The sequence below is a fragment of the Hirsutella rhossiliensis genome, assembly GCF_020360975.1.
Source record: "Hirsutella rhossiliensis strain HR02 chromosome Unknown scaffold00003, whole genome shotgun sequence".
NCBI classification, from domain to species: domain Eukaryota; kingdom Fungi; phylum Ascomycota; class Sordariomycetes; order Hypocreales; family Ophiocordycipitaceae; genus Hirsutella; species Hirsutella rhossiliensis.
Window position 1 is genome coordinate 1,880,178 of NW_025408669.1, and position 14,143 is coordinate 1,894,320.

The 14,143-nt window shown below is 57.3% G+C and overlaps 5 protein-coding genes across 5 annotated transcripts; 2 read left to right on the forward strand and 3 right to left on the reverse strand.

The window, feature by feature from the left end:
* Window positions 1-852: 852 nt before the first annotated feature.
* HRG_03108 (6-phosphofructo-2-kinase domain-containing protein) lies at window positions 853-2,848 on the reverse strand (the record flags this gene model as incomplete). Its single annotated transcript, XM_044861579.1, has 7 exons — window positions 853-1,308; window positions 1,367-1,456; window positions 1,508-1,969; window positions 2,039-2,119; window positions 2,176-2,479; window positions 2,530-2,718; window positions 2,835-2,848. The coding sequence occupies 7 exons, from the start codon at window positions 2,846-2,848 to the stop codon at window positions 853-855; spliced, it is 1,596 nt and encodes a 531-aa protein (XP_044722605.1).
* Window positions 2,849-3,705: 857 nt separating this feature from the next.
* Window positions 3,706-4,884, forward strand: HRG_03109 (eukaryotic porin domain-containing protein; the record flags this gene model as incomplete). Its single annotated transcript, XM_044861580.1, has 3 exons — window positions 3,706-4,017; window positions 4,074-4,721; window positions 4,777-4,884. 3 exons carry the CDS (start codon window positions 3,706-3,708, stop codon window positions 4,882-4,884), a joined length of 1,068 nt encoding a protein of 355 aa, XP_044722606.1.
* A 1,204-nt stretch (window positions 4,885-6,088) lies between these two features.
* On the reverse strand, window positions 6,089-8,932 carry HRG_03110 (ubiquitin carboxyl-terminal hydrolase domain-containing protein; the record flags this gene model as incomplete). The annotated part of the gene is made up of 7 exons (XM_044861581.1): window positions 6,089-6,270; window positions 6,319-7,323; window positions 7,381-7,563; window positions 7,630-8,122; window positions 8,172-8,549; window positions 8,618-8,713; window positions 8,837-8,932. 7 exons carry the CDS (start codon window positions 8,930-8,932, stop codon window positions 6,089-6,091), a joined length of 2,433 nt encoding a protein of 810 aa, XP_044722607.1.
* A 1,910-nt stretch (window positions 8,933-10,842) lies between these two features.
* Window positions 10,843-11,955, forward strand: HRG_03111 (ribosomal protein l5 domain-containing protein; the record flags this gene model as incomplete). The annotated part of the gene is made up of 3 exons (XM_044861582.1): window positions 10,843-11,015; window positions 11,069-11,762; window positions 11,830-11,955. The coding sequence occupies 3 exons, from the start codon at window positions 10,843-10,845 to the stop codon at window positions 11,953-11,955; spliced, it is 993 nt and encodes a 330-aa protein (XP_044722608.1).
* Window positions 11,956-12,221: 266 nt separating this feature from the next.
* HRG_03112 (nucleotide exchange factor fes1 domain-containing protein) lies at window positions 12,222-12,881 on the reverse strand (the record flags this gene model as incomplete). Its single annotated transcript, XM_044861583.1, has 1 exon — window positions 12,222-12,881. The coding sequence occupies one exon, from the start codon at window positions 12,879-12,881 to the stop codon at window positions 12,222-12,224; it is 660 nt and encodes a 219-aa protein (XP_044722609.1).
* Between the last annotated feature and the right edge of the window lie 1,262 nt (window positions 12,882-14,143).

Below are 14,143 nucleotides of genomic sequence, written 5' to 3' on the forward strand. Positions count from 1 at the left end.
CTAAACCCAGCCTCAAAACACCCAAATGTCCAGGCCCGCCTCCAAATCAGGCGCCTAGAAACTGTCATCGTCTACCAGACAACATTGGCTGCCCTGGCCTTTCCCACCCCTCCATCTAACCCTATCCCTGCCCAGGCCCCAGGAGCCCCCTCTTGTTGCCTCCCCCCCCAGGCCTGTCTGTCTGGTTGGGTAACCGACCTCTCGCGGGGCGGGCGCAACTCCTCCCTCTCTGTCCGTATCCGGCCGAATGCATGCTGCGTGGCTGAGATCATACGCACACATTGGGCGCCCGACGACCCAAGTCTCTTGCCGTACGCAGTCTTCAGCGGGCGCCGGGCAGGGAGGAGAGGGGGGTGGGCAGCGTTGGTGACGCCCAGTGTCAGTGTGTGTGTGTGTGTGTGTATTCGTACATTCCCATTATTTCTTCTTTCAGGGGCGAGACGTGCTGGCGCAATGGCCCCTGCAAGGCGTCTCCCGGGAGTATCCAACTGCATGTCGTCCATGTCCTCCTGTATGTGAACATTTCTAGCCTCTAGACTTTACTACACCAAAGGCTCTTTGGCATATCCCGCCGTCGTTCCCTGTCGACCTGAATCGAACAGGGTCCCTTTGCTGAGCTTGCTTGCCTTTGATGCTCGCATGTACATGTACGGCGACGAGCTCGCGCCTCCCCCAAGTGGACTCGTATGTGTCTGGATTCGTTACCACTACATACAATACTGTACGTGTACACGTGCGTGGCTCGGCCGTTGCGGTTATTCTGATAGGACACGCACCGACGGACTGGTTACACAGGCATGCTGCACGGAGCAAGACAGCGTCGTCGAGCAAATTACGTCCCCTACACCCATCCTAATCCTCGTCATCCACCTTATCCGCAACCATGTCCTTGGCCGTGTTGATGACCTTCTCCGGGGGGCGCTCCACGGGCACCGCCGGGCTGCTCATGCCACCGGGGATCGGGCTCATCTGGCCACTGCTGGGATTGCTGCCGCTGCCGCTGGCCTTTGTACTGGTCGAGGCGCCAGTCAGAGGGAACTTGATGTCGTCGGGAGAGCCGGGCAGCAGGCTTGGGTCCAGGCCGGGAATGTGGATGCGCTTGGCCTCGTTCTGGTACGCGGCGGGGATGATCTCGATGATCTCGTCGCGCGGAAACCTAAGAAGCGGAATCTCCATGGTCGAGCAGTGCATCAGGTACGCATAAAGGACGCGGAGGACCGATTCGTGGGCGATGATGAGGAGGTCGTTCTGCTCCCGCTCGAGCTCGAGAATGATTGGCTCCAGCCGGACGGCAAGATCGTGGTAAGACTGGCCAGTCAAGCTTGTCAGTCAACAAGGCAGGCAATGCGGCGACTAAGAATCGTACCTCTGCACGTGGATACCTATGGTGGTAGGGGTCCAGCTCATGCTTTTCCACCTCCTCGGGGTATATCTGCCGGATGACACGCTCCGACATCTTTTCGCAGACACCAGGGTTGATCTGGCTCATCTGCGACCGCTGGCGAACCTTGTATCCTCTTTCCCCCAGGTAGTCTGCTGTCTGGACGGTCCGCCGGCGCGTCGAAGTCCACACGGTCAGGGCCCGCAGGGGAGACTGGGTGCCCCCCTTTGCCTCCTTTTCTGCCTGTTCCTGTTGGCGGTGCTTCAACAGCGTCTCGGACATCTTCTCAGTGTAAATCTTGCCCTGCTCGGAGAGTGGCGCGTCTGCCTTGTACGAATCTTCCTCCTCGGTGGTTCCCGCCCGGACGAAGAAGGTGGTGCGCGACTTGATGTGCAAGTTGGTGAGGTAAAAGACTATTCGGTGGGAGAGGTAGTTGAAGCTGACGTTGTTGTAGAAGAATTTGGCTCCAGCATTGATCATTCTAATGTAGTTGAGCTCGCCCTCGTTCATCGTCTCAAACATGGGGATTCTCATGTCGATGCGCTTCAGGTACAGGTCGGCCGCTTCATCGGGGTCCATGCCAGCAAACTGGTGATGCGGGTGAGCCATGGAGGAAGAGAAACCGCCGGGCCACGAGAAGAGCAAAGAGGCACTCACATCTGGAGACGATATCTTGACGTTTCTTGCGTTCTCACGGAGAATACGCACGTCGTTGACGTACGACTCGATGAAGAGTGTCTACTCGCAAAGTCAGTGGGTTGCGGTACTTGTCGCGAACCCTGGCCGACACTTACTTGAACGTCGTGCTTGGCCAATTCCTTGGCCAAGGCCCGCCGCCCACTTGCCGTCGGATTGACCGCGTCGTAGATGGCGACCTGGCCGTTCTCATGATTGAGCCAGGCATAGATGTCCTCGCGGCACCTCTTGAGGATCTTTTGCCGCAATATGACGGAAGCCGGAGAGGCGTTTGGGAAGAAGTAATCCTCAGGGACCGAGCCTTCGGGGCCAACAGTGGCACGTCGGTAGTCGCCCAGGTGAAAGATGCGCGTCTTGACACCCAGCCATTGCAGGTATCTCGCAAGCGAGACACAGATGTGACTGAAAAGGTGAGTGACAGCGCGGACAGCGACAGGGCACGGCGAACTCACGTCTTGCCCCGTGCTGGAGGGCCTACCATGGCAATGGCTATGCGCCCGGAGTGAAACAGTCGGCCAGACATGGTGCTATAAAGCTGGGCCGGAGCCAAGTCGTGGTCCTCGACGACATCGTGAATGCCGTCAATAAACGTTGAGCTCCGGCGACGATATCGAGGAGCATTTGCCGCTATTTCGGCGGTCCTGTTGAAGTCAGTCCCAGTCTCGTATCCATTTCCTGGGGTTCACAGTTGGCGATACAGGGGCCAAGGCAGGCAGGCGTGCGCTGCTGATTTGAGCAGAGCCAGGGAATCGCTTACAGTAGTGTGTCCATGTTGTTGGTGTCAGCGAGCCAAGGCTTCTTTTGACGGCCTTGTCGAACAGCTGCGGGGGACGCCCTGTAATGCAGACGAGGCCCGACGCACGCACTTGAGGGGAGCGATTTGGATCTTGATATGGTCCTGGCTCTCAAAGGCGGGTCCTCTCCCGACTGAAGCCGGGCCTTCCTCCGCCTACAGCGACCGGAGTTGGTGCGGTATGGGAATACACTCTGATGAATATCACGACGGAGTTCTGGAGGAAGGCGGCCGTGAAGCAGGCCGAGTCTCAAGGCTCTTTAGGCTGGCGTTGAGGCCCGAGAAGGTCGGAGAAGGCGATTGAGGGTGGGGGAGACCAAGGTTTCCAGGAGGACAAGACTGAGACGGCCGAAAAGATGCGACAGGATGCGGCAACGTGCGGTAATGAGAGGGTAAATTCGATATCTCCAGGGCAAGATCAGAAGCGGACGGTGACGGTAGGTTGCGAGATATGTAGATAGCGACTCCTGCACACCAAACAAAGGTGCGCTTACCAGACAGTACAAGATACTTACCCAGAAACTCGGCACGGAACATCCCCCCTCCGTCAATGCCCCGGACTGCTAAAGTTCCTCGCGCCAAATCGGAGAAGCTCTTCTTCGCCTCGGGCTTCTGATGAAAATTGTTCTCTGACCTCATATACCACCACCCCTCTCACCCGCACCCTCGCCAACCACCCATTCCATCGCGGCTGCAGGCGCATTGGGCCGGACCAGTTTGCGACTCAAGGCTTCGCCATAGCCTTGCCAATCGTTTGCTGCCCCGTCCTTCCTCCACGTCTTCAACTCGCTCCAACTCAGAGGCGGAGCCGGGACGAATCCCACGAGCCGTCGCCATGGCCGCCTCTGCCATGGACTCGCTATGCTCCATCCTCTTCTCCAACCCCATCGCCGCCACGATAGGAGACGTCGTCAACTCCTTCTCGGAGCGCAGAGCCAAGCTCGGCCTCGCCAACCCCGGCACCATCGAGAGCCTCTCCAAGGAGGTGCAGCGCGATGTCTTCCTCAACAACCACATGTTCACCGGGGTCCGCGCCGACCTGACAAAGGTCTTCAGCATGGCCCCCCTATTCCAGGTGTCGCATCAGTTCGCAATGGGCGAACGCATCAACCCTTACACCTTTGCCGCCATGTACGGAACTGGCAGGGTAGGCCGTGCTCTTCTCTGCGGCTCCCCCAGTCTTGCTGACGCCCGTCCCCCCAGGTCTTTTGTCAGGGCAACGTAGACAACGAGGGCTCTCTGTCGGGACGGTTCAACTTTCGGTGGACGGATAAGCTCGTGTCCAAGTCGCAGCTCTCCATCTCTCCCGGCGGCCAGGACATGGCGCAATTCGAGCACGAATACACCGGCAATGACTTTAGCGCCTCCCTCAAGATGCTGAATCCCTCGTTTCTCGAGGGTGGAGTCACAGGAATCTACATCGGAAGCTATCTGCAATCCGTCACGCCTCGCCTCGCCCTCGGCCTCGAGACCCTCTGGCAACGTCCCGCACTCACCCAAGGTCCCGAATGTGCCGTCTCATACTGCGCTCGCTACAAGGCCCAGGACTGGGTCGCCACCGCTCAGCTGCAGGCTGCCATGGGGACCGTCACCACCTCGTACTGGAGACGGCTCTCGGATAAGGTTCAGGCTGGTGTTGATCTGAACCTCGGCCTCGTCCCATCTCCCGGCGGTGTCATGGGCGGCGGCCTGCAGAAAGAAGGCGTGGCGACCATTGGCGCCAAATACGACTTCCGCATGTCCACGTTCCGGGCCCAGGTCGATTCCAAGGGCAAGCTGAGTTGCTTGTTAGAGAAGCGAGTTGCTCCCCCGGTCATGATGACCTTTGCCGCCGACATCGACCATTTTACAGTTGGTCGCCTCCCGCTTCCCTCGTGGCTCGACTTAGACTGACCGCAGCCAACAGCAACAAGCCAAGCTCGGCCTGGGCGTCTCCATCGAGGCCGCGCCCGAGGAGCTACAAGACCAGCAAGAGGTCATGGGCGCGCAGACACCCCCCAACATCCCCTTCTAGGCCTCCACTCGGCCTGTGGTGATGGCATCCCCGGCTTCAACCCGACTCACGCACGATCAATGAGACGGAAGAATCCTATGTAGCCCGAATCTCTGACTGGCGGAAGCACGAACCTCCAACTTTATCTCACTCGATGTCTTAGTACCCCCCCCCCCGAAATCCCCATTTTGGTGATGGCTTCCGATTCCTTGTCTGTCTCGGCGCGGCGCGGCGCGGTCTCTGCATCGAAAAGAAAGACGATAGACGCCCGTGGATTACTTCTCTCATCTGTCAAGAAAAAAACCACCCCTCAGCAAAGAAGAGGAGAGGAAGAAAAAAGAACACTGGATGCCATACTTTCTCAACCAGAGGTTTTGGCGTACAGCGCTGTTGAAAAACTCACCATGTGTACATTATATATCTCGAGAGAGGAGGGCCCTCGCAGGAGCAGTTGTGTGGGCATAGGAAGGCTTTTTGTGTGTTTCTTCTCGTTCCTGTCACTCCGCCTCTCTCCCTCCCTCTCTCTCTCCTTCTCTTCTCTTTTAGGTACCCATGGAAGGGTGAGGCTATGAAGCGAGAAGAGTCGCGGTGCCTGCCGAAAGAAGAACTTGGTGAGGGATGCGTGCGATCTACGATGGCCAGAGAGAGCGGCCTGGCTGGACATGTTGTAGACGGCAATGGAAGAAAGCATTTTCAAATGCCCTGCAAGCCCCGATGACCATACGACTCGTCACAAGAGTCTTCAGTCAGTGTGAGCGATCCATGAGCCTGGTGCAGAAGTGGTCATCGTCACCACCTTCATTAACCAGTGCACATCGATATGGCTGCAGGAGTGTAGCAACGGTATTCACTACCAGGTATCATCTATCGTAGACCAATCTCAGCCCACGGTCCTCGGAACAGCTGTTCTCGATCCAGTAACAGCGCACCGTCCCGTCTTGTTGCTTCCTCTCCCTTCGACGCCGTGGTATCATCAAAGTCCAATGCAAGCGGAGCGTATCCCACGTAGTCCACATAAAACCCGTGCAAAACCCCCTCTTTCCACTCCGGCCATTCAATGGTCTTCTGCGCCGGCGCTACCCATGTGCTTTGAGGAGAAACAACACAAAAATCAAATCAAAAGACCACCGAATGTCTTGACCAAGAGCTGAGACAAAAACAAGCAGACCCAATGCTACTTTCCACTTGGTCGATTCAACGAGGCGCTGAGCTTGGTCCACGCGCGTTACATGATGGAACACTCTCGCTCCGGCTGCGAGCCATTCGACTTGTGCTTCGTCTTGTCCTTGGACTTGCCGCGCTTGTGCTTCGACGGAGTAGCCTGTGGCTGAGCGGGTGACTTCTCGCCCTCCAGAGGAGACTCGGGCGCCTTGCCGGGAGTGTCCAAATTCGGTGCTCCAGCAGAGCCTGCGGTCGAGATGGTCAACCCATTGGGCTCCGCTAACGGCTCCTTGCTGGTTTTCATGAGGCCGCCCAGGCGCGTCATGGAAAAGCTGAGGCGACCTTCGCCCGACTGACTGGCTGAGCGGCTTTGCCTTCCCAGAGCGAAGCGACTTGCGGCCCTGGACAGCCTCGACGCAGTGGACTCATCGTTGGGGCTGATGACTGGCGAGCTGGCGTCTGGGGTGATGGCTGGCGTCACCGCTTCCGAGTCTGTACAAACAACGCTCGGGCGACGCGATTCCCCAGGCGTGGACCCCGTCGTATTCCAGCCTGTCCAATTGCTGTCGAAAATGGGTCGAGGCGGACGCTCTGCTTCAGAAGACAGCCGAATACTAGGCGGTTTGCTTTGAATGGGCGTCTCCGCCACCAACGTCTCATCTCGATGGTGCCCGGCATGTCGGCCGTAACTGTTCAAGTCTCCGTCGCACAAAGATCCGGAGGATGTCATCTCGAAACTTTTCTTTGACTCGTCGTAGGACGGCGGCTCCGTCTCTGTCCCCGCAGTCGACGGACACGTCATGTCAACCATCGGCACTACCTGGTAGAAGAGCAGATAGGGCATCTCCTCCTTTAGCGACCGCTTGATGTCGTCGACAAAGACGACACGGTTCTTGGTTTCCAAGTCGTCGAATCGTACCCACTGTGCCTCTTCGTAGTCGGGAGGGGGGTCGAAGTTATGCCTCCGGTTGTCTGTCAGCAGCTTTGGCGCCACTCTGGCAAAGGCGATGTAATGACCGCTTTGCACAGAGTCGCCCCGGTGGCACACGACAGACTGCAGCACGAGTTTATACTCGGTACTCAGCCCGTTTTCTTCCTCCAGCTCCGGCCCACTGGCGAGCATGAAATGCGGCAAGCGCAGGCTGTCGGGAATATCGATGAACGTGTTGATACGTTGAGGCCGCCCCGACTCGTTCATCGCATACCGCTTCAGGCATATGCCGACAATTGGTCTCTGGTCAAAGTTCATGGCGACCTCTGTGTCGTTTTTGGGCTCAGTATTTGTGAGTGCGTGCCAAGCTGAGAGCAGAGTTAGGGACATGCCAAAGAGAGACCAGTCATACACAATCTACTCACGAATCAATCGAAAGAACTGCCAGGCGGGGATCGTAACGGCCTTGATCACACTGGAGCCTTTTCGCCTGGCTTTCTGCAGGCTTGAGACGTCTCCGGCCGGCCGGCCCTGCTCGTCCACCAAGACACGTCGTATGACGCCGGTAGATTTTCCCCGGCTCGGGGGGCGTCTCTGGGAACCACTGGCTTTCTCATGATCGCTTTCGCTCAAAACACCATTCTGTTGGGGGATGCCGCCCGTGGTGGCCGTACCGTTTGGCAGGCGCGAGCTGGTGTCTTCCCTTGCGTCTTCAAACGCTGCAATCGACGGCGGCATCTCGGTTGGTGAAGTCGTCATCGATGTTGGCGTCGCAGCTTCGTCATCTTTGATGAGTCGAATGGTGTCATGGTGCTTGAGCCCGGGCCGTTGGTCCGATCCCTTATCATCCACGGTCGATTTCTTGGCCTCCTCGCTATCCCGCAGCACATCGACGCGGGCGTTGAAGTACTCCTCCAGGCAGTCTTCAAGCTTCACACCTTTGCCTTCGGGATCGGGGGGGACCGCCAGATTGAGCAGGCGCTCAAAGACTACTTTGTGGTCGTCCTTTTCCTTCTTGCCCTGGTGAAACAGGTCGACCTGCAGGGAGAGCAGGGGAAGCTGCAGAGTCTCTGTAAGGAAAACGAATGCTTCGGATGTGTCCTGCTGCTCCAGCAGTCGGGCGTCGGGCCATCCGCAGTCACCCAGGGCATCTTGGATCAGTTTGGTCTGGACTTGATCAGCATAATGGCTCATGTAGACAGGCTGGTGTTCTTACCAGATCCGTGTGAATCAGCTTGCCGGATCGCAACATGTTGACCCACATGCGCAATAGGTTGACCAGCTTGTATCTGGGGTCCTCCAAGGGAAATTCGTTGCTGAGCATGCACTCAAAGGCATCCAGTTTGGAAAACATGGCGAAGAGCAGGGCATCGAGGTAGCAGGTGACGGCTTCGCGGTTCTCGGCGCCGAGGAGGGCGATGCTTGGATCGTGGGAGACGACGATGCCGGCCTGGGCTTTTTGTTCCAAGGCAATGAACTCGGCCGCTCTGGTCGGGTCGCCGTCTGCGAATCTGGTGGCCATGATGTCTCGAACGTGGTCGGTGGAAACGTTTGTGATGTTGAGCTGCTCGAGGCGTCGCTGGATCTCTTCGATCTGGCTTTTGGGGTCAGCGGCAGGCGCACGAAGAGTGGGAGAGGACACTGCGCCGTAGGTAGCCGCACCTTGGTTGCCTCCAGCTCGGCCTCGTGCTTGGAACTTTGTCTTGAACCGTCCATCTTGAACATGGCTCTGAAGGCCTCGGCGGAGAGTGGGCGGGACTGCAGAGAGGGAGGTCAGTGACTGGCGACTTTGAGTTTGGAGAGGGAGAAAGCGAAGCTTGGGTCAAAAGTCAAGACCAGGCAGGGCCCGGTGCGCAATACAGGCTGATGAGTGCAAGTTACCTTTGTCTCCTTGGTCCCGGCAGGAACCGACTTGCTGCGTCGGTGGGAGGCATTCTTGTCGCGCAGGCTCAGGAACTTGATCGGGAACTCCTTCATGGTACTGATGCGGCGGTCGAAGGGAAACAGACTCAGGCGGAGCAGAGCCTCGCAGGGTACAGCTCGGGCAGAAGCCGCATGCCAATGCCCATTCTCAGGACCGGAGAGCTTCGAGGACGGCGACGGTGAGTCGTCGGCTGCGGGGAGGCAGTGGCGAGGAGCGTCGAATGAAACCGGACGAGACGAGGCGTGAGCGGATGACGAGTCCCGCGGGAGAGGGAGAGAAAATAAAGACAAGGGATGGCGGCGGGTATCGTATTATTGTTGTAGGGTTCGCCGAGGTAGAGACGGCGGGGAGACGGGCATGGCTTTATGAGAGCAACTGGCGTCTTGGAAGCAGACAGGGATGGCTTGGAGCCAATGTACAGTAGGTGCTCCGTTAGGCAAGAGCCCTTTTTTTTTTACTCTCGTCGTGGCTCTTGTTAGAGTTGCAGGTTGCTTGGGCTGCCTACCTTAGGTAGTGCGTCGAGGGCGGGACGGTTCGGTACCTGGGCTACCCCTGGGGATACGCATGCACCGGGTGAGATTACGCGGCGGCCGAGGTACCGATGGCCTGCCTGAAGTAAATTTCGTCTCCACCAAGGCTTGACTTTGGCTGGCGGGGGGTGGATCCTTGTTCTGGTCCGCCCGGCGCTGCGGAGCGACGTCTAGCGATGGATGACTTTAGCCTGTTCTGGAGCCGACTCAATAATAAATAAGGTACGGGCAGATGGAGGCATTGGAGGCAACCTGCTAGCTAATAAGTGCCCTCTTGGAAAGGTAGGTACGGCGAGATGAGGACGCGGCGAATCCATTGCCAGTATCAAGGATCAAGGTCGACTCCAAGTCCTCACGAGTCTGTGCAGTGGCAGCCTCATACTACACAGAAGCTAAAGCCAAGCCTGCAGATGTCTTTACTCTTACATGGACACTCATGCCATCATCGGGCTCGGGTAGCGCAACTCAAGATGAAATAACCATACAGTAGCAACTTGGGACTGTCAACTGGCGCCGTCTCTCGGGGCAATGCGGACGGACGTTTGTTGAGAGTTTGCGAGTCGGTCCGTCAACGTCCTCGTCCTCGACGCGCTGCAGGAAGGAAGACCGAGGCAACGAGGGCATGAGTTGCTCGCACTCCATCAGCATTGGCGATCGATCCCCTGCTCGTGTGTGCTCGTGTGTGCGTACTCGTACGGCGGCTGCTTGATCATCAAGCAGGGTCCGTCCGTGGCATAATTGCCGACTACTAATAATAACTGGCCCTTGCCCAGCTGTCCTTGTTTTTCAGGGTCCTGCGCGACGTCGCGCCCATCCCCGACAGGGACGAGCCAGCGAGGACCCTCGGGTCTCGGTCTTGTTTCGTCACAAGCGAGCCAAAGGCTAACTATCCGTTCATCGCCCGGTCGTTCGTGGTCAGTCAAAAATACTTGTGCACAGTATGTACCATGAGCTGGTCATTGAGCTCAACAACATGGCACCACTAGCGGTGTTCGGTGGCCGTGTACTACCGTACCGAAAGCCGCGTTCCTGATCGCTCCCGCTGTACACTAGTAGGCTCACTAGCAGGCAAGACACCGACTGCCTTTCTCCACAGGGCTACCGTGGGCAGCTGACAGGTACCTCACTAAGGTAAGGTACCTTTGGTACTACCAGTAGGCTCCCCCTCCGCACTCTCAAAGTACCGAGTACTCCGTACGGAGCCCGGAGCATCAGATGCAGAGTGCACCGCCACAATGGCCCGCCCCCCAGGTCAGTCGGTTCACAGGGATAAGCCACCCGCAAGCCACCCGCCAAAAGTCGCACATTGAAATTTGTCGTCGGCCGAGCAGGCGCCTCTACAGGAGCTCGCCTGACCAGTTTCAACAATGGCTGGTGTTCGTGACGGAGCTCGCTTGGCGAGGGCCCTGTGCCGCAATAAACTCCCCGTACCAATGCTTCAATGCGCCAGGAGATGGGCTTCGACCGGCGCAAGCAGCACGAATCAGCTGGCCGACCTCGAATCCACAACCACCTTCACAGCACCTGCACCTGATCAGAACGTGACCGAGGCTTTCCATGCCTCGCAGAGGTCGAGGGACAGTGAGCACAAGCTTCCGGGAAACAGGTACGCTCTCTCCGGCCTCTGCGGATCAAGGCGTCATGCTTATCGTGCCCAAGATACCAGTACCATCCTCCCAAATACTACCGCGGCCCTCTACACCCCGTGCAGATGCCTCCGTCGTCCGATCCCACCGCCCGAGACTTTGTCCCTGGTCCGTTCAGCTTCCCACGGCTGAAGCACACATACGACAGCACAATTGCGCCCGATCTGTTGACCCTCACCTACACGCACGTCCCGCCCGGGACCCCCCCCAGCGAGTCGCAAAAGGGCACTCTAAGGGAATGGGATGACTCTTCCCCCTACCACAAGAACCGCCCGCGTCGTGGGCCCCGTGGAGGCGGCTCGTCGAGGCTGGGCATACTCGAGCGCAAAATCACTTGGACCAACATTCCCGAGATCGAGGCCGTCACCATCAACTCTTTCGCCCCTATGGCCTCGCAGAACAAGGAGTATCTTCACGTCGCACTGGCGGTGGTGCAAGCCATCACGGGCAGGCATGCAAACACAACCACCATCAGGCGCAGCGTGATCCAGTGGGGCATCAAGAAGGGCGACAAGGCAGGTGCCAAGGTGACGTTGCGCGGCGCCGCGGCGTACGAATTTGTCGACAAGCTTGTGACGCTAGTACTCCCCAAGATCAAGGACTGGCCTGGCATCAAGGCCAGCACGGGAGACAGCGCGGGAAATCTGGCCTTTGGCATGGAGCCCGCGTGGATGGCGTATTTCCCAGAGATGGAAAACAACTATGACGTGGGTTTCCACATACACCAAGTGAAAGTCCCCGTACTGGACGCCTGGGACTGACTTTGAAATACAGATGTACCCCCCGAAGCTGATGCCCGGCTGTCACATCTTCATCCACACGACCGGCACGTCTGACAGGCAAGGACGCCTTCTGATGGAGGCACTAGGGTTCCCGTTCTACGGCGAGGTTACTCACTAAGGGGCATGCACCGGGCGGACGGGCGGAGAGGTAGAGAGGTGGTGACCAAGACTTGATGTGAGTTCCGTCATGATGCGGCTCAAGCCGTGTATAAACAGCTGTAAATTAAAAAAGAGGCTACATGTGATGGCAGTTCAGAGATGACTACACTTTGAATGAACCCAGGATGCCCATCCTCTTGCCCAGAGGAACCCAACCGACATGAACAACGCCTCAACTCCGCCCAATGCTGTCGCGTAGAAGTCTTAAGGCGAGCAAGAATCGAGTCAGGCAGCACGAGTCTGTTCCCGAAGGGCATTCATGACGTGGTCGACAGCCTCCATATCCATGGCGTCGATCTTTGCTGTAGGTTGACCACGGCTGGTCAACTCCTCGGTGCAGGCGTCCATGGCGGGCTGGTAATTGCGACAAGCCGAGCTGAGCGCATACACGGCCTTTCTCCGCACATCCTCCTTCTCCTCGCCTCTGACGGCCATGGCGACGAGGGCAGGCAGACCACCGACAGCCAGGAGCCTCTCCTGAGTGCGCTCGTTGTTCTGGACGGCGGTGCCGATGCACCAGGCGGCCATTTTGCGCAGTTCGCTCTCGTCGGCGTCGAGCTGGGCGAGTAGCGGGGTCCACAGGCCAAGGTTGGCAATGTTGTTTGCGTTGTCGAGGCCCTCGATGAGCTGCTCAAAGTTGTCAAAGGCGATAAGCTTGTCCTGGACAGAGACTTGGTCCGAGAGCGGGGCCGTGATGATTTCCATCGACGCCTTCATCAGGTCGGCGTCTGAAGGCCCGCCCATGAGGGCGGCCATGACGTCGGGGGTCAGGTTGGTGGTGTGCGCGGGTTGCTGCTGCTGCTGTGCTGATGAGTCGCCTCCAGGGGTGTCGGCCGAGTTTTCAATGCCCCAGCGGAGGAGGTCGTTGAGTCCTTTGTTTTCCATGGCCGCGTTGATGCCTGATAGGCTTGAAGCTTGTTTTTCCTTCCTTGTAGCTTTCTTGGCCTTTTTTCTTTTGTTTTCGATCGGACGTGGTTCTGTGTGGAAAAAATGCTTGGAGTTGTTTCTGAGTTTAAGCTCTTGATTTCGTCTTGATCAAAGGTATGTATATAGAGTTGCTGCCAGTGAGATGTTGCTAATTTTTTCCTCCGTACGAAGGAGAGATGTAGTCAATCATGAGGTTCTCTCGATCCTTCTAGACACTTCACCAACTCTCCAAGCCCAAGAGAGACTAGCGTGACCAAGGACCTCCGCTCGCTGACAGGACGCGCCTACAGTACGGCGCACACTGTAAGACACTGTAATGACGGCGGCATCTTCGTCATGATGCGAAGTGGATAGGCAGGTAATATCTTTATAAAGATTCTTCATTTGATGTAAACAGCATCATGCGCAAGATGAGATTGTTACACTGCCATGGAGACGCTAGTTTTCTGTCGCTCAAGCATCTCTTGTACTCCGCCATCAAGGCAAGATAGCGAGCTACGGACCTTGGGAAGCTGTCTGAAGGATCAATCTAGAGGCGTCACTGCAGACGTCGACGGCTGTATGCCTTCGATGAACACCCGGGGAATAGACTGCTCATCAAACACGCGAGGGCGAGAGGTGAGGCTGGCCTGGATATCGGGGAGACGGAAACAAGCTCGACCGGCAGGATCAAGTACTCCAGTGTCCAAGACTTCCTGTCACCGGCGAGTCTTGGGCATTGATGCCATTCCAGAGACTGCAGGCGGCTTGGTTCAGAGATGGCCAAAACCTACACCTCGGGCGTTGCGCGTACGAGCAATGCTTTTCGGAAGGCTGGTGACGACCCCCCCTTTTTAGAGCCCAAGAATCCATTCCTCATGTGCCAGAGAGCGGCGAGCTGCTTGTAGATTCTCCACATTTTGCTTATTGCAAGTGGCCGCCTGAAGCATGATCGCACGCTTCCTCAGCCTCATGGGGTGTCGAGAGGAGCCGAGTGATGGATAGTTGCCTACGGATGACGACGCTCAGAGGTTTCAGAGCAGTTCTTCATGTTGCTATTTCAGTAACATGACGCTGGCGGTGAGACATACAACTTGCTAAACACGACGTCGTTGATGGACATGGTTTCTGGGAGGCAAGTGATGGATCTACGTGAACACTTGACGAGTCACCCTCCAAAGACATCTGCCGAGGTTCAAGGCGGAAGAAGACTCTAGGTAGCCAGCCAGCCAGCTTATCAG